This window comes from Callionymus lyra, chromosome 6 (assembly GCF_982586985.1).
Source record: "Callionymus lyra chromosome 6, fCalLyr1.hap1.1, whole genome shotgun sequence".
Classification (NCBI taxonomy): domain Eukaryota; kingdom Metazoa; phylum Chordata; class Actinopteri; order Syngnathiformes; family Callionymidae; genus Callionymus; species Callionymus lyra.
The window spans coordinates 13,617,844-13,640,049 of NC_141823.1; the positions used below are offsets into that span (position 1 = coordinate 13,617,844).

Below are 22,206 nucleotides of genomic sequence, written 5' to 3' on the forward strand. Positions count from 1 at the left end.
AATTGGACCCATTTGAATTGAAAGCCTTACAATAAGAAAAAGAAGTAAAAAATTCCGGAAATACCCATTTTTCTTAGTATGTGATACATATGGTTTAAATTCCATATACATTTTCATGGGGGTCTTTAGTCCCCCCCCTTGATCGCCTTCCGCCCTCAAAACCACTTTTAAAGTTGTTTTGCGTTGAAGTCTATGAGACGTTTAGCTCATTTTTACAGACGGTGCAACATTTTTGTTTTAGTTAAGAGAAGGAAACAGAAGTGTTTTGTAATCTGATAGTATTTTGCTGCTATTGTAAAGTATCTGTAGAAATTCACAAATTGTCCTTTCAAGAAATAAGATCCTTTTGCAAACATTCTTGCTCGGATAATAAATCCATTGGGAAGAAAATAGTTTGCAACATATATATAATATAAGATATATATTTTCAGACATTTCATCTCCACGTCCATGAGTCGGTTTTACTTGACGGTGACGACAAAGAAAGGTTTATTTTGAGAGTCTACGGAGGAGACGCTCACAGCAACTGGATGTACTTTCCAAAAGTACCTACATTTCTTCTTTTTTTTTGCTCCATAGTGGAAAATAAGCGCTCGCACATGCTTACAATTTGGGCGACGGGATCCTTTAACAGCTGCAGAAACCTTAACAGCCACTTAAGCTGGATAATGTGCCGAATTGTCTCTGCTCGTATCACACACCTGGTATGTGGCATCGGCCGCGATGCAGGGCTTTACGTATCGAGTGTCAAGTCATCGCCCCCGTGATCCGCTGGGCCCTCCAACCGGAGTCTGGGGGCCCCCGCTGCCGGAGTCTGCAGATCCTCGGCGGCTCAGGGCCCTCATCTGTTTTGTATTTTTATTGTAACCAGTTGCAGTGTTATTTATAATCCCTCAGCCTTCCAGGAGTTTTTTTTTTTTTGTTGCAAGTTTTGAGCCATTTAAATGTTAAGTACATCCAGCCATGCGGTAAAACCGCCGCTGCTTTCATGTCGACCGGTTGCTCTTACTCTTACTCCGCGAGCTAAAGCTAATGCAGGCAGAGTCAACAGTAGCAGCCGCAAGAAAAAAAAAGGCTGGCATCTGTTCTTATGGTTCTCGACGTCACGCGGAGACGGAGCAGCTATTCTGGTGCCACTTGGCCTGCGGGGGCATCACCTCATTTGTTTAAAACAGTAGAGGAACAAGGCTTTAATTAAATTAAGGAGCTTAACTGTGTCACGGGTTGGTGAGCTCGCTCGGGCTCCGGGCTCCGGGCCAGCCACGTTTTTTTATTGTTTGGTTTTAATAAAAGCAATTTTTACAATGATTGTTTATGATGACTTATTGTTGTTGGAAGGTCACGCGCCGTAAAACGGGACCTCGAGTAAAAAGTGCATTTGTCGGAACCAACAGAAAAAAAATAAAACCCCAACGTCATGTCCTTATCTTGTCTTTCTTAAGAAGATATTTTGAGGAAAATAGATCTTTTTGGAAAAAATGTTTTCAAGCTAAATGGAAAATACGACACAAAGTACTCGCCACATTCAGAAGTGCCATTGGTTCTGATGACTTGGCGCCGGATTAAAGGCGGTCGTTCAGAATCCTAATTATGCTTTATTTTTCATTCTCTCAGCAAACAATCCGCCAAAACCATAAATGAAAAAAAAAAGAAAGAAAATCTTTAACAATAGACCTCGCTGGCTGTGGTCGGCGTCATTGAGCAGAGCGTAATCGAATTTGGACGGAAAAAGGCGCGTTTGCCGAGTTGCGTCGCGGCCAAAAAATGCTCTGGTTTTGTCCAAGACGGCGTTCAAAGAGAAGGACGGTAGCGGCAGAATTTTCAGCCTCTGAATACTCATAACTATGGCGTTAACTATCGTAGCTAATAGGTTAACTATCGTAGCTAATGGGTTAACTATCGTAGCTAAGAGGTGAGAAATCCAGTTGTTTTCAAGGATGACGTTTTAAATGCCGCGTCTGGATATTTACAGGCCGAGGCAGGAAATGGAACAATTGTGATCGATAGCGAAGGAAGGTGGTGTCGAGGGGTGGTGGGGGGGGGGCAGGGAAGGGTCGGTTCAATAGGTTAATGCTGACCTTTCACCTCTTGATTCCAGTTAGTATCATGTCAGCAGAAGAATGTATTTCATCCTCAGTCAGCGTCGCTAAAGTCAGTGTCAAGATCAACCGACGTGATTTTAACGTGTTTGTTTCATCGTGTTATATTCTCTAATACCTGTGATCTTCGAAAATACTTGAAATACTATAAATCCTTGAAACTGTCACTGTTCATTTGTATTGTTTTGGAAATACCAAAACATTTGTGACGGTTTTAATTGATCAAATTTATGACATTTTATAAAGTGAGATGTTTTTTTTTTTTTTTATTCTTGAAGGATATATTTTCAAGCACCAAAACCTTCACAGATAAGGAGTTTTTCTTTTTCATATTTATTGTTCAAGTCGTAAAAATATTGCACAAGGTACTTCTTTGGAAAACTTAAGTATCAATTGTTTGACCTTGAAAGTGAAATTTCACAGTTGTATTCCTCAATATTCAGGGAAGATGAAAATAAAAACAAACTGGATAAGTAGTGAGTTAAACACGTAGCATTTGTTTACATCAGTTTTTGTTTGTAAACAGCAAACAAAGAAGAAACATAAATTTTAAAGATTGGTTAGAAAATGTAGAAACTTAATACTACGTAACCCTTCTGTTGTCTCTGGGTCAAAGTGACCCGGTGGCCTGAAAATAAATGTGTTTTTGGTTTCTTTGGCATTGTATCTAGGTTAAGATGACACTGTGACCAAAACATATGTGTTTTGAGGTATCCCTCGTTTTTTTTAGGGTCATTGTGACCCGGTGGCCTAAAACAAATGTGTTTGTGGTATACCTTGTGTTGCCTCAGGTTCAAAGTGACCTGGTGGCCTGAAAACAAATTTGTTTGTGGTATCCCTTGCCTTCTATCTAGGTTAAGCTTATACAGTGGCCGAAAAAGAAATGTGTTTTGAGTTATCCCTTGTGTTGTCTCTGTGTCAGGGTGACCCGGTGGCCTGAAGACAAATGTGTTTGAGGTATCCCTTTTGTTATCTCTGTCTCAAGGGGAACACCGGGTGACCCCGGGACAACACAAGCGATAATAACGTCACTATATATGTGACAACAACATTCTTAGATCAAGAAAGATTTTCTATAGAATTGATTGTATCGTACGCTATATATTTTTTAATTTGCTCCTTGGCAGAGGTATGCGCTGCCTCATGCTTCGCCATTTTATCACTGTGTTTTTCCTTTCTATACCGTACTGGTTTTTCTATTTTCCACTTCTACTCTAACACTACGAATGTGGTGGTCTACGTGGTCGCGATGACCTTCTTCCACAGTGAAAACACGGCTCCTATCCATTCACCCGTGACCCGCCCAACATAGCTTCTCCAGTTATAGCGCCAGTGCATAATAGAAGAAAACAATTCCGACGGTTACAAATGGATTTTTTCGACTCATCGTACTCGTCCGTAGGCACGCGCCGCCTTCTAAGTAAAAGCCTCCTCTGGCTGAGGAAGCAACGGTAAATAATGGAGGAAAGTAATTGCCCTCTGTAGACAATAATACGTCGGGATGAATATTTCAGAACAGCAAATTGCTGAGGGGTTATAAAAGGTTTTATTGTAGTAATGGGATATAGTAAAAACAGACAAATAAAAAGAGAATCGGCTGCTGTAACGCATGAATATTTTACATGTCCTCAGGTGAAAGAAGGCTTTTTTTTTTCTCCCGTGGAACTTCCGTGTTGCCGAATGGTTCCAGAGGTATTGTCCTGATCAGACACACTTTGTATGGAAAGATGAATTGATCCATCTGTAAGCAGCACTTAGACCCACTCCTCTGCCCGGTCATTACAGTGGGATAAATCAATATTTAATATCCCTCTCCTAACAGCTGCATCGGATGATCTTAACCTCTCCTTAATCCCATTTATGTTACCTTTCCAGAATCCCGGTGGCGTAAGCTCTCGCCGTGATAAACTTCCAAACAAGAGACTGGGACGGGGAGCTATTAAAGCCCACATCATATTTATGTCAGGTGATGCACTTTCTTGAAATATTCATATTCTGTAACTGACCAAACCTTTTATCCGAGGCAACCCGATGCCTCTTTGGTCTGTTGGCTTGTATCAGCAAAAACTCTCTCTCTCTCTCTCTTCGTCTCGTTCTGCCCGCTGAATTACAGCCCACTGTTCTTTATGGCAGCCGAGGGGTGAAGATGATGGGGCAATTCTTTTAGCTGACTTGATAAAGTGTCCCTGTAATTCTCCGGGCGTCCTAATAGGCAGAGTGTCTTCGGGGAAAATAAGACGCGGCCTCTGCGTGATTTGCGTCGGCTGGAGTTCAGTCGGGGTGTCATTTAGAAAGACATAAAATGAAGGAAACATTTAATTAAAGTTTTCTTTTTTTTTTCCCCAAGTCTCGCTCGCCTTCCGAATTTATCTGTTTTTGATTTAATATTGTCAATTCCCCTGTCCTTGTAGTGCAGTCAACCTTTTTTTTTTTTTTTTGCACATCAGACTCCATTCAATTTGCCGTTATTATTACCAACCTTCAGCTAAAAAAAAACACCTAAAATATCACAATTTTAATTAAATCAATACCAGAAATTCATTTAGAGATTATTATAGTTACGCCATTTAAGAAAATGGCTTTAATCAACAGTTGTGCTGATCGTTACTGAATGATATTTTTAATAAAAATACCAAAAGGTGTGAATAATAGGTAAGAAGTTTTTGCTTCAATGTCACATATTCATTATTATCTGTTTGATCTTCAAAGTTATATCTAAAGTTTTTACTTGAAAATTCCTTAAAAAAAGGAGGAAAAACTTTCCTAAGCTCGAGTCCAAACCCTAGTCCTAACCTTAACCTTAGCCCTAGCCCTAGCCCTAGCCCTAGCCCTAGCCCTAGCCCTAGCCCTAGCCCTAGCCCTAGCCCTAGCCCTCAATACATAAATTAAATATTACAACCAGTAAAAAAAGTGAAGGTTAAGCACATGAAATGTACATTTCAAATTAACGCTGACTCAGCAAGCGCACTAAGGCTTAACTTTCCATAACATGGTCCGATATAACGCTTTATGTTAAGAAAATGTCTCTGGTTTACACACTTATTTTGGGAGTAAATGTTAGTGAAAACAAAGCTCTTGACTTGTGTAATGTTAATACTGGAAAAAATCTTGTCTTTTTTTCAAAATAAAACACCTTTCAAACAGTAATAATCGATGTGACAGAAAATATCTACATCATTTATTCGTTCTTTACGGTCAAACAAATGTATCACCGACTTAATTAGACGTACAAAACTGTTTTCTTTTCAACAAACTTGACAAAATCTACTGAATATATGAGAAACATGTTTAAAAAATATAGCCTAAATCACTGATGCTGTGTGATTCGCCACCTGTTTAAAACGCTAAATAAAAATAGATATTCATCGACTTCTTTACATATACATTGACCTACTTGAGGCTGTTTGGTTAAAAGTGTTGTGGCCCCTGAAATATTAATGAGCATCGCTCCCAGTTCCTGTCTGCTCCTCACCGCCAACTGGCAACATGGCATCAAGTTGAAGAGCGGAGGACATTTTTCTTCTTTTTTTTTTTCTCGCTCCTTGATTGACTCGATGATTGAAGATATTTTTAAAGGGAATCCCTGGGAGTGTGTGCTCCCGGTACAAAGCCGTCCTGTTCCGTGTCGAGGGACGCCGAAGGGCCTGCGAGTCTGCTTTTATTGGGCAGAGACTTCAGAGTGTTCTTATCCCGAGCTAGACACTGCCCTGGCCCGTCATGGCCTCCAACACCGACATCAACCGGGCCTTCTCTGCATGCACACGCTGATAAACTCGTTCGAGTAAACACCACTATGCCAGTGCTCGTCATTATGACCGCCCCTGGACCTCCATTAAAGAAGTCCTCCTGTCTTAGATCAAGATTCACTCTTTTCTCTCCTCAACAGTTTCTTCCCTTTCGCTTCTTTTTTTTTATGGTCAAAGAAAACTTGATTTTCTCTGAACATATATGTAGCAATAAATGTTTAAAAGAAAAATAATTATGCTACAGCAACGACACAAAAGTTTTAAAAGCTGACACTAAAGAAATAGATTGTTTATATCAACTAGTTATTTATTTACTGAGAAAAATACAATTCTTTGCCAGCCTTTGGTGTGGCTCAGGGGCCACATGTGGCCCTCAGCCTGTATTTTTCTGGCCCAAAGAAGGTTAGTGATGAAACTGAATATCTTATTCATAGCTTATTCATTTGCCATTTATTTTCAGCCAGATTAAATAAATAAACATATAAACCCTTGTGTTATCTCAGGGTCATGGTGACCCGAAGGCCCTGAAAAAAACAAATGTGTTCGTGATATCCCTTGTGTTATCTCTGGATCAAGGGGAACAACCTCTGTGGTCTCCAAAATATATATATATATATACAGTGGTGGAGGTCGTTCTTGATGCAGAGACATCCCAAGGGATACCACAAACGCATTTGTTTTCGGGGATTCACCTTGACCCAGCGATAACACAAGGGTTATATTTACTCTGAATCAAAAGCCTTTGGAGCCCTTTGGAGCAAATTTCAAGTGGCCCACAGTATCTGTCGTAAAATGTATGATTCAACAAGGTATTGTGAAATGGAAAACATTGATAAAATAAAAATAGTTTTAATGCGAAAAGGCGAGTAAAGTGAAAACACCATAGAGTAAAGATGCGAAGTGTGTCAATGCTGATACCAAAAAATAATAACTCAATTTTTATTGTTTGTTCAACTTGTAATAAACACAATTACATGTAAGATAACCCTTGAGGTCCATGTTTAAAGTGGGGCCCCTGTTTACTCCCAGTCGGGTCCTAATAAGAAAAAAGATACTTTGCCTGACCTTTTTTTTGCTTAATATGTAAAAACAAATCAAGTATTTAGTCATAGTATTTAAAATATGTTGACCTTGTTTAATTAATCAAAATGTTCCCATTGTATTAGTGATTTCCCTTCATTCCTTCCAACTTTTGGCCCCAGAATACTGAATTTAATTATCAACCCCTGATGCCCTTCCTCTGTGCCCACATGTTTTTCAGAAAATGATATTGGTTCATCTTTACATTGACTTCAGTATCGATAGAGTTCCTACCTTGTCGTTCCTGCAGTTGTTGAGTCCGACTGCGGTGAGCGCGGCCAGCTTGGCGTCCATGCCCTGCTGGTGGTGCTGCAGCTGCTCCCTCTGGATCTGCTCCCTCATCTTCCGGGCCTCCTGGATGGCCTTCAGCACCGTGTCCTGGTCCCCGAACAACGCGGTGGAGTTCAGGCTGGACAGGATGTCTGCACCAGAAACTTAAAATCACCCCCTGATACACCATCTTTATCAAGACCATCTGGACGGGGAGACCAGAACCGAACGCTCACCTAGCGAGGAGCCTCGTCCCAGGGCGTTCCCCAGCGGGCTCGGGATTCCCCCCTTGCCAAGGAAGCTGTTGGGGCTGCTCTTGCACCCGGAGAAGGGGTTCTGCGTGGGGGACGTGGGGGACTTGACGAGCTCGGTGGTCTTGGGCCGAGCGGAGAGGTTGAGCGGCTGCGTTCCCTCCTCCTGCAGGAGTGTAAGCGAGGACAGATGTGAACACTCTTCAGGAGGATGCATGAATATGGACCGGGTCGCTCCTGCTCAGAGGTTAATTATATCTTATATACAGCTTATACTTTTCCTCTCCTCCGAAACGTGTCTTTTTTTTATTTTTTTTTTCCCGCCTGAGCTACAGCACTGTGATCTTCCTCACAGTTGCTCAGCGCCTTTGTTCAGACTAATTAAAGCAGATTCTGCCTCTCTGTACATCTTCATCTGTTCTGCTTCTCCTCCTCCCGCCTCCCTCTATCTGAACTCCGGGCTGCAGGAATAAATAATGACCAGATAACGGTGCTGCCAGTGATCAAAGACAGCTGTTCCAGTCATCAGACGTCGACTCGCATTATCTACTTCATTAGCTTGTTTTCTTATTTCATTCATCATCGCTGCTCGCCGGTTTTTTTTTTCGCGCCCGCCTTTGATATTCGCCATTCCAAAAGTATATATTGAAATAGAACCTTTTTAAACAGTGCACAGTGTTGACCTTTTTAATTAGTTACTGATACAGTTCATTTTATTAGCATTTTAGCAATAGGTAATACAAGGGTAAACATGTATATTATATGTTATAGCTATAATAACTTTGATTTTATACCCAGAAATCTAATTTTCGTCATCGTAAACGTGACCACTTTTATTATTCATTCACGCAGACGTCAAATAAATGAGGGCGTGCGTCGCAGCACATTAATCGACTGTTCATAAGAGGATGATTTTCCACGTGATGAACATTCTTGTCGACGAGCCCAAGTGTCTTCCTGTCCAAACATATGGCTCGGGCGCCCCGGCGGGGCCCTCGGGGGCCTTGTTATTGCTGTGCCAATAACACTTTTTTTTTTTCAAGCGGCGGAGCTTAGAGAAGACAAACAAATGAAGTGAAGGCGATTCTTGATCTCGGGGCAAGTCTGCGGAAACACCTGAGGTTCGACTCATTACATTTGCCCCTCGTTTGTTTGGTCAACAAATCTGTTAATTATTGAACATGTGTTTAAATTAACAACATTTATTCAAACATTCAAACTCAACATTGCACATGAGGTGCCATCTCTCTTAGCAACCCTCTCAGTAACCGAGACCTGAACTACCCCTGGAATGCTTTGCCGCCCAGCCAACCAAACACAGTTGTTAATCACGACATATAACAAGCAACATAGCAACATAGACATATAATTCAAATACAGTAATGTAGCAACGGATCAGCCATCGATACATAGAGCATGTTTGTAGAACAGCATCATGGGAGTTCACTGTTCCGTTAGCAACATAAGTAAGATGTCTGTGGTAATTCTGTGTTTATGTCTAAATCAAACAATTGTAACAGAGTGAACAATGAAACTGAGATGAGTTGTTTACAGCTCATAACAATATATTTGGAAATATGTTGTGTGCAAAAATAAGTAAGCAGTGAAACCCCCATGAATAAGATTTTCCCAATGTGATGGTATTTTATTTTATTCTATTTCGTATTTTATTATTTATTTATATGGCATCCTATGGTAATGTATCCTATTTTATTTTTTATTCATTGTAATTAATGTATTTTATTTTATTAATCGCTTTTATTTCATTTGTATTATTTCATTTTATTCATAATTCAAATTTTCCCAATGTGGAAAAAAAATAAAATCATTATTTCAATTTATTTTCATGTTATTTTATTTAAATTACGTGTAATACATTGTAATTACTGTATTTTAATGTATGAATCTTTTTTCTTTCGTTTGTATTATTTCATTTTATATATAAATAAGATTTTCCCAATGTGTAACTTTTATGGTAATGAATCCTATTTGAATTTAATTAATTGTAATTAATGTATTGTACTCTATGAATGTCTTTTATTTCATTTGTATTATTTAATTTTATTCATAAAAAATAAAGTCATTATATTTTTTATATATATATGGCATTATATGTTCATGTATCTTATTTTATTTTAATTATTTGTAATGAATGTATTTCATTGTATTAATCTCTTTCATTTGTATTATTTCATTTTATTTTCTTTATAATGCCTGTGTTGTGTTTGCATGGCCAGCAGCAGATAAAAGTTCTGATGGTGACTAATACTGAACCAAAGCTCTTCACCTTCACTTGCATGATGGGACTGGAGGAACTCTTGTCGTTCTTCAGAGATGACGGAGAAATTGGGCCACTTGCGTTGAGCGGCTGGGTGAGGGGAGGCATCTTGGCTCCGGGGGAGACCTGCATGCTGGCGAGCTGGGCGGCATACAGTTGCTGTGGAGGAGAGGAGGGGTGAGGATGGGTGAGGAGGAGGGGGGGGCGAACAAGGCGTTAACATCCAAAAAACAAAGTTTTATATTCTGTCTTTTCCTCCCTCGACTTCTGTCTCTGCCTTCATCCCCTCCCCACTCCGTCTTACGTCCTCTCTTTCCATGAGGCTGGCAGAGAAGCTCCATCAAAGGTCTTAACTGTATTTCAAAGGCTGAACCCGGAGAGACAGCAGTCTTCTAAACCACACAGAGATGGCTTTCATTCAAGATACTTGGAGCCCTTATTTTCCACTCATCACAGAGAAAAAGTTTACAGAATGGATGCGAGTGTGTTAGCAAGAATCTCTCCTCCTGTTGATCTTTTTTTTTTGGCCTGTGATTTGCCTCCACGCATGTGAGACGGTCCACAACCTTACAAACCCAAACCTCAGTTGGACCGCCTTCATAGAGCGAGTCCAACGTAGCCGTTATTAAATCTTGGTAAAAACCTACACAAAGAACACTGATGGAAGCGCCGTGATTTTCCTTGGCCTCACATCTGTGAGACGTCGGACTCTATGAGATGTTACCACACAAGTGGTCGCGTCTGCTGAAGCACTCTGCAACCAAATTGCCTTTTACAACTTATAATATTATTCGAAAGAGGATATATTATACAACTTGGAAATGAAACGTAAGATTGTATCGTGGCTGAGAAAAAAGAAATCCTAATGTTGACCTGTAGAATATTTTGATTTTCTTAATATCAGTTTGTTGTTATGATAACAGAACTTGGTCACCATGGCAACAAAATCAGCTTTTCCACAGTACTAAATATGAAGTTTATTTTGAGCAAATATAAAAGATTTAAGTATTGGAAAAGTAGAAAGTCTACATGCAGAACGACATCATCTGAGGCTTCAAATATTAAACGTACCAAGTGAAGTGAGATATACAACTTCAAAACCTAAATAATTCCATGTTTAAATATAGAGGCTTTTACAGCCTGCAGGCAAATCATTAACTCATCAGTGTTAACAGTTTTATTAAAAAACACTCTTCAATAATAAACTAGATCATGTTTATTTAGAATATTTTTCATTATTTTCAAGTTTTGGAATATTTCCTTTAAATCTAAACTTTTATTTATCGCACCTTTTTTATTTCCTGTTTGGTGCTGTCAAGGTTTCTGCCCTAAACATTCCGAGGTAGTTTTTTGTGTCTATAAAATAATAAGATAAGATATTCCTTTAAAGAAATTTGAGTTCTCACAAAAGTACATATACACATAATATTGAACATACAGTACACAAATTAAAAAATATAACAAAAACAATAATAATAAAAAATGTACAGTGGAAGCCAAAAATGGTAGAAATCATTTGTGTAGATGTATTAATTATTTATTATTATAATTATTTATTTTTACTTCTAAATATCGTAATTTTCACCACATTACTGACATTTTTTTTTCTTTTTCTGCAATTAAAGTATTTAATATCCAGTGTTGAATTGCTTGTCTTTTGTCCCTTTAATTAGTTGTCAACATAAATTGATTGAAAGAAAATTAAATAATAAAATAAAGTGCAATTACTCCTGGTTATTTTTTAATTGTAGTTTTCCCATTACTTTGAGATTTTCCTTCAGGTCCCCTCTTTATTTTCTTTTTCTTGGCCCCACACAATGCAATAACGTGGCCCACTAATTCATTTAAGCGCACACCGCTGTACTTTGGTTAAAATAAAAGGCACAATTCCTCTTTTTATCTGTTCCTGGTCCACCTCGTACTTAATATGAAAACCAGTATTTTTGTTTTACGACCAGCCATGTGAAAATAAAGGTTTTATTGAAGACTTGATGAATTGGAAGGAAAACAAAAGTGGGTTTGAAGCAGCATTTGTCATCATTACAATACTTGCTAATGGAAAACACACGTGGAATATATATATATATATATATAGTCGGAGGTAAAGTCCTTAAGTTTGAGGAAGTCTGGAAGAATCGAATTTCTCTTCCTCCGTCCAATCAGCGAGTCTCGTCTCATTTCCTGGTCCGACCGACGTCTGCATGTGTGTCGAGGCAACATGACTCCTCTGACTTGAGCGTTTCTCAGCAAACAAAGCACTATATGGGCGATGTATCTCCCAAGATAAACACACATGCTTGTAAGAAATGTTATCTTCCACATTAGCAGCCGCACAAATGGAACATTCTTCCCGGGATAACAACAGCACATGGGCAGCGGAAATGACTGATTATGTTCCCACAATGATAGCACACCCCCCCCGCCATCACCCCGACGCCCCCCCACCCCTGTCACAAACGCTCTTTTGTCGCTGAAACAGAAGCTTTTACTCCTTCTTTTCTCCCCCCTTCTCAACTCTGCTGCTCTTGATGAACGAAGAGTGAAGGAGATGAAGAGCGACGGCCCGACGCTGTTGCTAGAGGAGTGTGTTTGATTGACAGATGCTTCTAGTTGACATGCATGGCCCTGACCCTTTAGTGAGGAGAACTTTATTGTCCAGGGAATCCTCTTAACTACCCCTTTTTTTTCTCTTTTTTTTTTTTTACCCTCAAATTAGACCCAACCAGGATGTCGACGCTGATAAGTGGGTCGGTGTGTCGAAGTCATTTAAATGAAGGTAGTAACCAGGACCAGACAAACTTAAGACGGTTTATTTTCTTTGTGTAAAAGTATCTGAAGAATATTTAACCTACTCCATTAACAATAATAATTGTGTTTATTTGTTGTCCCCTTTACATCGACCGATCTCAACTGGTTACAGAGTAAAAACAAAAAAAAATCCTAATAATATAAAACCAGGATATGAGTTAAAATAACAAAAACATGTCATTGCATATAACAACAAGGATTTTTAAGATAATATATAGAAGTATATATGGTAGAACTAAATGTTTTACTGAATACAATTGCCTGTAAACCCTTTTAAAAACAATCGGTGGATTGATGGTTCGCACCAATAAAAACAATCAAAAGTGTTGTAAAAGGTTTTTAAAGATGTAAGAAAAAAGAGTTTTCTGTTTTTTCAGTTTGGTTTTAGGTAACTGCAGAAACCAAAATACAAGTCTGTTCCTTTTTGACCAAAGATATGGCCAAACTGCATTCACAATACTCACATAAAAGTAGTTCGTATTTGTGTTTCTTTGCGTTGCATTTTGGCCTCAATTCACCCAATTTCCGTAAACTTGGTTGGGTGCTACAGAGGTGCTACTTGAAGCAGAGAAAAAGAGGCCTAAAGTATGCTGGACTGGTCCTGGAGACCGTCATGAACTGAAATTTTGGCCTTTTTGGTTCACAAAGGCCAAGAAGGCCGAAAACTACCATGCGCTAATTATTATTATTGCTACAATAACGTGAATAGGATCATCTTTTACGTCTTATTCCATGAAGATTTTTTAAACTAGATGGTTCTGAAGCTCAAATATAAAGGAAGTTAAAGCCTTTTACAAGTCCTTCAACTTTTGGGCCTTCCCTCTGTCCAATTTTTTCAAGGTTTTTCTATCTTAAAAAAATACTTCGGGACATCTGCGCCAACACACCAGCACTGACCACTCTAGCCACTGGTTAACTGGGTTCACCTACACTTGAGGTTCTGCTCACAGCTATTCAACCATGAAACACAAATACTTTTTTAAAAAAGGCCGATAAAACTGTAGTTTCTGTGCGTTGCTTTTTGGCAAAGGCTGTATGTTCCGTAAAGCGTGAAACTCCAGTTTAGATTTTGCAACATGCCGTTCTCAAAGCAACGAAAAACAAATTTAACAATGAACAATAAAGGTATTTCTGTGAGCTTTATGGGTCAAAATGTCTGCCATCAACAAGGAGGTTAACATGGAGACTAACTCAACAGCTGGAAGTCCTTCTAAAAATCTGTCCCTCAGGAAATTTTGGTTGAAGTGCCCAAATTTCACTATTTACCTGTCATTAGATGACTTACAGTTACCAACATATCTGAGTCTTATCTTGGGCTTGTTGGGGATCAATGTCTTCACACGTTGAAATAAATAAGGTGTACATGTTTCATGGGTCCCTTCTACACCCTTCTACATCTGAGCCAGCATAGATTCCAAATGAGAGCAGCATGCCCAAGGTCAGCCTGTTAGCCTCTGCTAATTAAAAACAAGCCCTCTAGATGCCGCAGAGGTTAAACGGGGAGGTTTACTTTCTGCGACATTAAACCGAGATTACACACTCGACTGATGAGGTTAGACGTTTCAGATGTCGGGTCCAGAAGATGTGCAGGAGCGCTCTGCCCTTTTACCCCAGAAATTAAAGAAAGAAAGGAAGTATCTTTGGTTACCTTAAGCGTTAGTTCACCCAAAGTTACATTTTCACTCGTTTTTCTGCTAACCCTCATGTCGATGAAAGGTTGGGATTATCTTCAGAGTAATCTGTTCCATAATAGAGTTATAGGCAAAAATGTTTCTTCATTTTAATGTAGCGACTCAGTTGATGGTCTCAGTTGTCTTTGTCTTCATCTTCATCCAAAAAGACAAACTTAAAAACAACCAAATACCAGTGTGATGCTCGTCTGTAACGTCCATCTTGTATTGACGCATCGACATGAGGAATTTTTCCAGAAAAAACTTAAATAAGTCTGAATTTCAAGCTTGTTCAGGGAGCATACTAGCATGTCTATGGCTTATATGGCGATATTTTCCCGGAGTACTTCCTGTCTGTATCGCTTGTTATTCTGATACAAACAAGCTTAAAACATTACTTTGTTTAAGAATTTTTGCAAAGCAATTTCTCTTGTTAAAGCTTCAGTACAAAATGGACGTTACAGACAAGCTGTAGAGGTTTTTAGGTTTGTCTTTTTGGACGAAGATGAAGAAGAAGACGAAGACAAGGACATACATTTGTTGCCTATAACTTGAAAAATAAAAGGATCACTCTTAAAATAACTCCAAGACTATCACTTCCGAGGGACGTTTGCCGAGACGAAAAGGTTGACTATCTGTCAAGTGAAAATGCACTCATCGCCCTGAAACCACAACATTCCTAATGACCAATTAACATCGCCTCCAGATTGATGTGGCGAGCGATATCTAGTGGCCGCCGCTACGTTCATAATTGCACACGTCGCCGCTTTGTGTGTCTGTCTGTCAACGTCTCATTCACCTCTGCCTGGCCGAGGGGAGCCGAGCAATGGGCTGGAGATGAGGGCATTAACCGTGCTTGGGTGCACCCCGCCATTTAAAAGGCAGCGCAGCGCCAGCCCTGTTTGCCACAAGGCTTGTACAGGCTCATTGCCCAGGGCAACTAGGCAGGCTGACCCAGCCTAGACCCAGATGTCTGGAGTGGAGAAAGCCGTCCTGGTGCACTGTGCCGATGCTTTCCAGTATGGCCCAACATCTGTCTCATCTGCTGGCGTCCAACCTGCTCGCTCCGGCCCCTCCTCCTTATCTGACATCTACAGTATATACGTAGAACTTTCTTCTGGAGTCCTTTTTTTTTTTTTTTTTGCTGTCTGGCAGCCAGTGTTTTTGCTTGTGTAAGTATGTGTGTGTCCTCCAGAGCCAGGGGCCCCAGAGCCAACTCTCCCATTCAGTGCTGCTCACTGCATTATCCACTCTATCTGTCCATCTGTCCCTCTGTTCGCCGCTGCCTCCATCCAGCTGCTCACCTAGCCGTCCTATTAGCCAGCCCCTCCACACACAGCTAGCGCCGCTGCACCGCTCTGGGTCGCCTTCAAAGACCGAGCTCCTTCGCTCATAAACTCAGAAACAGCTGCTCTCGACAGTATGTCTGTTCTCTATCTCCTTCCTCCGACCCCCCCACCCTTCCTCCCTCTCTCCAAGTCTCTCTTTCAAAGTCAAAAAAATGCCTCACTTGTTAATGATGGAAGCTTCACATCTGTACTACACAGGCGTTTACATCCAAACAAAAGATAATGTACGCTCCCCCACTTTTCTTCTGTTTGTCCCCCCCCCCGACGGTGTCTTCTTATCGGTCGTCTGAGCCACTCGTCGCGACTCCTTCAGATGTCTTGCGGCGTGACTTCGCCGGATGCTTTTCATCTTAAGAGGGGCTGTACGAAGATTGGGCGTCGAGTTACGCTGGTGCTTACAGGTGCCGCGATAAAAAGACGCGTGATGGTAATTTGCAGTTTCGAGATGCTCCGTAAAAAAAGTATATATCCCAATTTTATTCAAACGCGAGCGATCATTTATCTGACCCGGAACAACAGATACATTCAAAATCCAGACTTCAGCAACGTGTGACCCTCAGAAATCAAAATTTTCACTATGAAACTGATTATCTATAAATGTTCCTTCCTGTTTATAACTGTCTTTTATTTTGTACTTTTCTTATAAGTAATCATTTCAACTCTTACATCCGACATCTATTTTACTTCATTGTTTTCCAAATAAAAATGTGTATAAGTTTTTAATTAATAAAAATCAGTTTTACAGAATAATATTAATACATATGTAGTGTGAAATATTTTAACAGTTTACTAATTTATCAAGATAATTATAACTTATGTTGAATATGAACATAAAATGGGAACAGTTTTTGATATCCTTACTTATAATATTAGGGTTGTTTGAAATGTAAATTTTATTTGTTGTGAAGAATTCAAAAGCCTCACATTTCTATAAATTATTGCAGATGCACGGTGAGGATTTTTCCCAGTTGGTCCTAACATTTCCTTTTATCACCTTTGTTAAGATGTTTGTTTTTGCCTGTGTTTTTATTCATCTACCTGTACATTTTTTAGCAAAATTGTCACTTGTATGGCCTCTAACTGCTGCTGCTCACATGGCCATGTTGGCTGAGAACTAGCAACAACAAAAACACTTTATAAAACACAATGAATCACTAAAATAAATCAACTTCCTACGCGGTTATGGTCTGACGAAGCTTCATGAAGCAGTGTCATTATTTTCACAGTCCACTAGATGGCGGTCTCATTTTCCTTTGATTTGAACGGCTGTTCTAATGAAACATCACATCATTTTTGAACTGATGGCGCCACCTACTGACCTCTAAACAACATGACACTGTTTCATGAAGCTTCACCAGACCGTCACTAGTTTTACGGTGAGAGTTTTGTCAAGTTTTTTAATTTGCTTGACATTTACGGTGTTAAAATAATGCCAGATAAGCTTCTTGGCAGATGTTTACACCATCTTGTGTTATCTTGTATATGTTTATTTAATTCCATAGAATTGAAGACGTCTATGTCTAGTTGCTGGACAACGTGAGCACGATTTCCTCTGTTTGCTTAGGCGTGTCACTTGCGATCAGGGCGAGACAGGCCGGGACGGATCCATTGTTTTTCGGGGGCCGTTCTTGAGCTCATCCCGACACTATGCCGGCCGCTAATGAAGAGGGGCACGGCATGCTGGGATAGTTTACCGGTTCCCCTCTCCTGTGAGTTGAAGACGGGAGCCAATCTGTCAGGAGAACATTGAGGGAAATTGCCCAGTTGGTACAGCAACGCGAGGTGACAGCCACTCGTAGTCTTGTATTGACAAGGAAATTACTGTCTACAACACTAACACACATCTAGGAGATTCATTTACATCCATCAGCTTTAAGCCTTTTGTTGCTTTGTTGCTTTGCTCGTCTCCTCCCGGAGAATGGGCGGAGGAAAGAATGGCAAAACCAGACTGTTATGACAGAGATCGCGAGGCGGCAACGCGAGCGACATTAAGACTGACGGAGCGGCAGATTTCTCCGGCTCGGTGGCTGATCGCATTACCTCGGCGGCATTGTGGAAATTAATTCCTCCAATAAGATCTTCTTTTTTTTTTCACGTATCGCATGATATGAACTCGGATTCATTTGTGTAAATTATAGCGTGCGGATGACGGAAAGAGATATTTTAATTGTTGGTGTGGAAATTGAAGTTTGTATGAGAGTGTCTGAGGGATTGTACGGTTGAATTATCTTGAGTCTCCGGCGATAAATGGAAACTTCTATCGTGTTTTTCGTTTTTCTCGTCTTTTCTATGGGTTTTTTTTTTCTTCACAACCTCATGATATTTATCGATAATTATTTTATGTTTACCAGCCTTTTCTCAACACTTCTTTCCTTCTTTATTTAGTAGAACTTTAAAGACTGAGGGCTTCAAACAACCTCCAACTCAGGGTCTTAACAAATTATCTGTTGAATCAATTAAACAGGAACTTTAAAAAAAAAGAAAATTGCTTTTAAAATTGATCCAATCCGTGAATCTGTGTCTCTTGTGTTTCCTCTTTGAGCATCTATTGTTCCTTACATCCATTTCCCTTTATTTTCATCCATTCTTTTGGAAACAACCGGATTAATTGTTCGTCGAATGGTCAAGATCAAGCATTTTTATTGTTTTTGGGTCAAAACGCCAACGTTTTTTGGCAGCTTTGAATCAGTTTATTCATAAAACCTGAGTTTTTTTCTTCACTATTACAGTCATTGTGTAAATATGACTTAACTATAATCCAGCAAAGCCTCTTAAAACCATTGAGGAAAGTTACAAGCTTAAACTGGCACACTTTAATTGTTGGAGGAGGTCAGATTAAAGTTCATTGAACACCTATTTTGAAATTCTTAAATTTGAATACCATCACAGTATGTTTTATCTCTAAGACAAACCTTAATATTACTATCGTGGATCACTTTTATGATGTCGGTTTTTGCAGGATAATAAGCAAGGAAAGGTGGAAAAGGTTTAGTTTTTTTCCAAAAGTTCTGAAACTCTTTAGACGTCTGGCTCGACGAGACGGTTTTAATCATCGTTCCGGTGCTTTGTGGAGCCGGTGGTGGCAGTTTGTTGATCCCGGCGACGTAGAAAAGGGCATGTTTGACTTGCCTTGCTGTTTTAAGGGAGTCTCCAGGCAGAGTAAATAGCAGACAGCAGGCAGGATCTGTGACAGGCTTCAATTAATGGGAAATGCACCTCTTTTTGTTGACTGTGTTTGGTAAAGGTCAGGGAAGCCATGGTCTTGGAGGCTCTGTTTTTGCCCATTCCCAGGGTTAGATACATACGCAGAATTAATGACTCCCGACCTGTCCCCCCCCCCCCCCCCCGCCCGCCTCACGCTCAACCTTCAGATACATGACTGCCTGATCTGACCTCATCGGCCGCCATAAATAATTCAGACGTTTGTAGCCAGAACTTTTTTTTTTCTAGATAAATAGAGCGAGCACTCAACATACATTTCCCCCTAAACTGCCTTCATATCTTTGACTGACAGCCGTCCGAGGATCACAATGAACTCCAGCGCCTGACGGGGCCTGCGATCGCGCCTCATATCCCGCCGCGAGCACTGTCAGGACTTGCCAAGGCTCGTTCACGCCGACAGAGGTAGCCTCCGAAGGACACATGCCACATATATCAGCGAGCGAAAAAGACTCCCTCTCGACTCCAGTCTTGAACTCTCTTGTTGCGTCTTGTCACTTCGCTGCAGAGGGATCGAATGCCATGATGGCTCCTTTCAGAACCCTCAACAAATGTTTGACAACGAACAAAAATCTTCTGTAAATGATCCTGAACTTGTGTGTCACAGCGAGTTGTCCTTGAGCAAGACTTTGAACCCATCATCGCTCCTGGTGCCGCCTTGATCTCAGGCTCCCGATCAGAAATTAATAAAGCACTCACATTCTTTTTTTTTTTGTCCTTTAGGTATGTTCTACTTTCCCCATAACGCTGTCAATCACAATAAAAAAAAAAAAGGTGAAATTCTATCCTGGGATTTTGAAAACACAAAGACGCAATCCTGCTTTTGTACTTTTTAAAACCGCTGGATAACGTTGCCGTTCAAAACTCTGACGACAAGCGCAAAGATAATTATCTATATTAAACATGATGCCCTGAGGCTGAGCTCTGACCCGAGTTCATCTTCTTTAAATGATGTGTACGAAGGCATGGGAAGACAGGGCGGTCGTAAAACAGTTTAGCTGTCATCTTCCTCGCCAATCAATCTTCCTTCCTGCACTCCCTTTTTTTTTGTTCTCCTCCACACAATGATAGAACAGAAACATTTCAGCGATGAAGTTTGATTTGTGAGAAATATTTGATCTGCTTCCACCTTAACTGGAGAAAAACAATCATATATTCCCACTCAATATAATCCTAGGCTGGAAGAGAGGGCGGGAAATATCTGGATAAATTAAAGTGACGAGGCAGAAATGTTTTAATTGTTTCAGGTGCAATACTTGCCACTGCTTTTAAATCATATTTATAAAGTATTTTTAAACAATTTATTAATCTATATATATTTATAAGTTATATATTTATTTGAATTTTCTATTTTCATTATTTTTCTTTTCAGATATGCCATCATTACTATTAAGATTTAATTAAAGATCTATATAATATGGAATAATTTGTACATACAAAATTAATAATAAATGTAAAAAATAAAGCCAAATAGTTCAGAAAATCAGTAGGAAGAAGTATTTATACTTTTTGTTTTATTTCCCACCCTTTTAAAATTATTCTTCATAGCAACTGTCTACTCAGATATCCATAAAAATACACAATATATAAGCTCTCAAATCAATACATAACTTACATATTGTGTCAAATGATCTATATTACACAATATAAGTAATTTTTATTTATATAGCGCTTTTCCAGACCAGGGTCACGAAGCGCTTAAACAATCAATACAATATTCAATAAAGTATATACTTTAAAGATCAAGATAAAACTGAGAACACAACAGGAGTTCCAGAATCAAGGAAAAGCCTGAACAAATAAAGATGTTTTAAGATGTTTCTTTAAGGAGTCAGTAGATCCATCAAGCGCAAAGAAAGAAGAAGATCTTTCCAAAGCTTATAACATGATATAGTAAATATGTATATGCATATACAAAGCAAATATCCATATAAATACTACATATACATTATTATTACCCCCATAAATGCAACCATCAACACTATCCTTTTTCTAGATTTACACCTCCTCCTCCTTATTTATCACCCTTTCTCTTCTATATACTTATTTAGAAAATAAAATCATATTATAGTGTTTTTTTTAAGATTTATAATTGAAATTTGTTTTATTTCTGTCTCAAGAAATTCACAAACAAGCTTTATATGCTTTTCCATTGTATAATAACAACGGATCTTAGAGGTCTTCATGAAACTTATTGAGAATATTTATAATTTTAGAGGATAATCACTTGTATTTTTCCACCTTATTCCACTTTTTCTTGTATCTTCCTCACCAATAATGTTAGTTGAAAAAGAAATGAATGACAATTTTCCCATAAAATGTTTTTGTGGCCCCTCACGAGTGCAGCACGAGGCCCCTCCAGGATCTAAACGGTTCACGAGGAGCTCATGACTCGGCCTGCAGCTGCACTGCCCTGCGTTGGCGTGTGCGTCGCTCACATTCTTTGTCATCATAATACACATACCTGGAGCTGGAGGGGGCTGAGTCCTGACGCCGCCGCCGCTGCCATCGTGGAGGGAATGAACTGCACAGGGTAGTTATCGCCTGTCAGCGAGAGAAAACAATACACAGGTTGAGACAATGAGCGACAGGACAAGTGCCAACACGGTTTTGGTTTCCAACCACAGACACCTTTCTACCTCCACGACTACAGGAGCTGGATCGCGTCTCCACTTTTTCCTCTTCGCTAAAAACAACTGTTCGTTCGACACGTATTTCTTTAAAAAGTAGTTTTGTTTAAAGCGTCTCCTGTGGTATTCAATTAGCGGTGACGCGAGAGAGTTTTCGGCGTGTCCTCGCACGTCGCCGCTACAGATGTAGACTTGTTCGGACTATTGTTCCGCGCAACATTGTTTTTGACTGATGGCTGCGGCAGTCGTGTGAAAACAACTCGCGCGTCAACTGGTCAGGACAAGTGCGAGGCACAATAGCAATGTTGAAAAACACACGCTCACAGCTGGATACTTCACACGGATGCCTTCTCTTGTTCCTGACTGAGCCTGTGAACTTTTTACTTTTAACCCTGTGTTTGGAAATGAAAACTGTCAATTTGTTTAAAAAGAAATCCCTTTTAAAATGTGCAGCTTCGTATAAAGGTTCCATTTAACATGTTATTCATTTAAAAAAAGGGTTTTTTAATACATTTTTTAGCGCAAATGATGACCTATAAAATGATTTTCCAACTCAGGCATGAATCCCTGATGAAATAATTTTGTCCACTTTTACAAATATAGAGATAATTCAATTTTCAACACCAGATAATAGACAATTGTTAAAATCCCAATCAATTAAGAAAAAACATAACGTTTTCTTTGTCAAATGTATTCAACTATAGGTTTGTCATTTGACTAAATTTGCAAAAAAAAGGTAAATTAAGTTCTCATAATATGCAATTATAATTATTGTTGTAAAACATATCAAAAATAAAAACAGAATG

At 39.5% G+C, this 22,206-nt stretch overlaps 2 protein-coding genes across 6 annotated transcripts in view; one reads left to right on the top strand and one right to left on the bottom strand.

Moving 5' to 3' along the window:
- The window catches only part of sox6 (SRY-box transcription factor 6), a 158,892-nt gene that overhangs the window by 22,960 nt on the left and 113,726 nt on the right, over window positions 1-22,206 (bottom strand). For all 5 annotated transcript variants that reach the window (XM_087793752.1, XM_087793751.1, XM_087793749.1 and 2 more), the window contains 4 exons: window positions 21,235-21,314; window positions 9,734-9,883; window positions 7,432-7,612; window positions 7,160-7,347 (listed from right to left, as the gene is read on the bottom strand). In XM_087793752.1, coding sequence (XP_087649878.1) covers window positions 7,160-7,347; window positions 7,432-7,612; window positions 9,734-9,883; window positions 21,235-21,314 — 599 coding nt within the window. The remainder of the gene's footprint in view (window positions 1-7,159; window positions 7,348-7,431; window positions 7,613-9,733; window positions 9,884-21,234; window positions 21,315-22,206) is intronic.
- alx4a (ALX homeobox 4a) overlaps window positions 915-22,206 on the top strand; it is a 314,532-nt gene continuing 293,240 nt past the window's right edge. The window contains exon 1 of the mRNA XM_087793756.1: window positions 915-928. The gene's annotated coding sequence lies outside the window, so the exon portion shown is untranslated. The remainder of the gene's footprint in view (window positions 929-22,206) is intronic.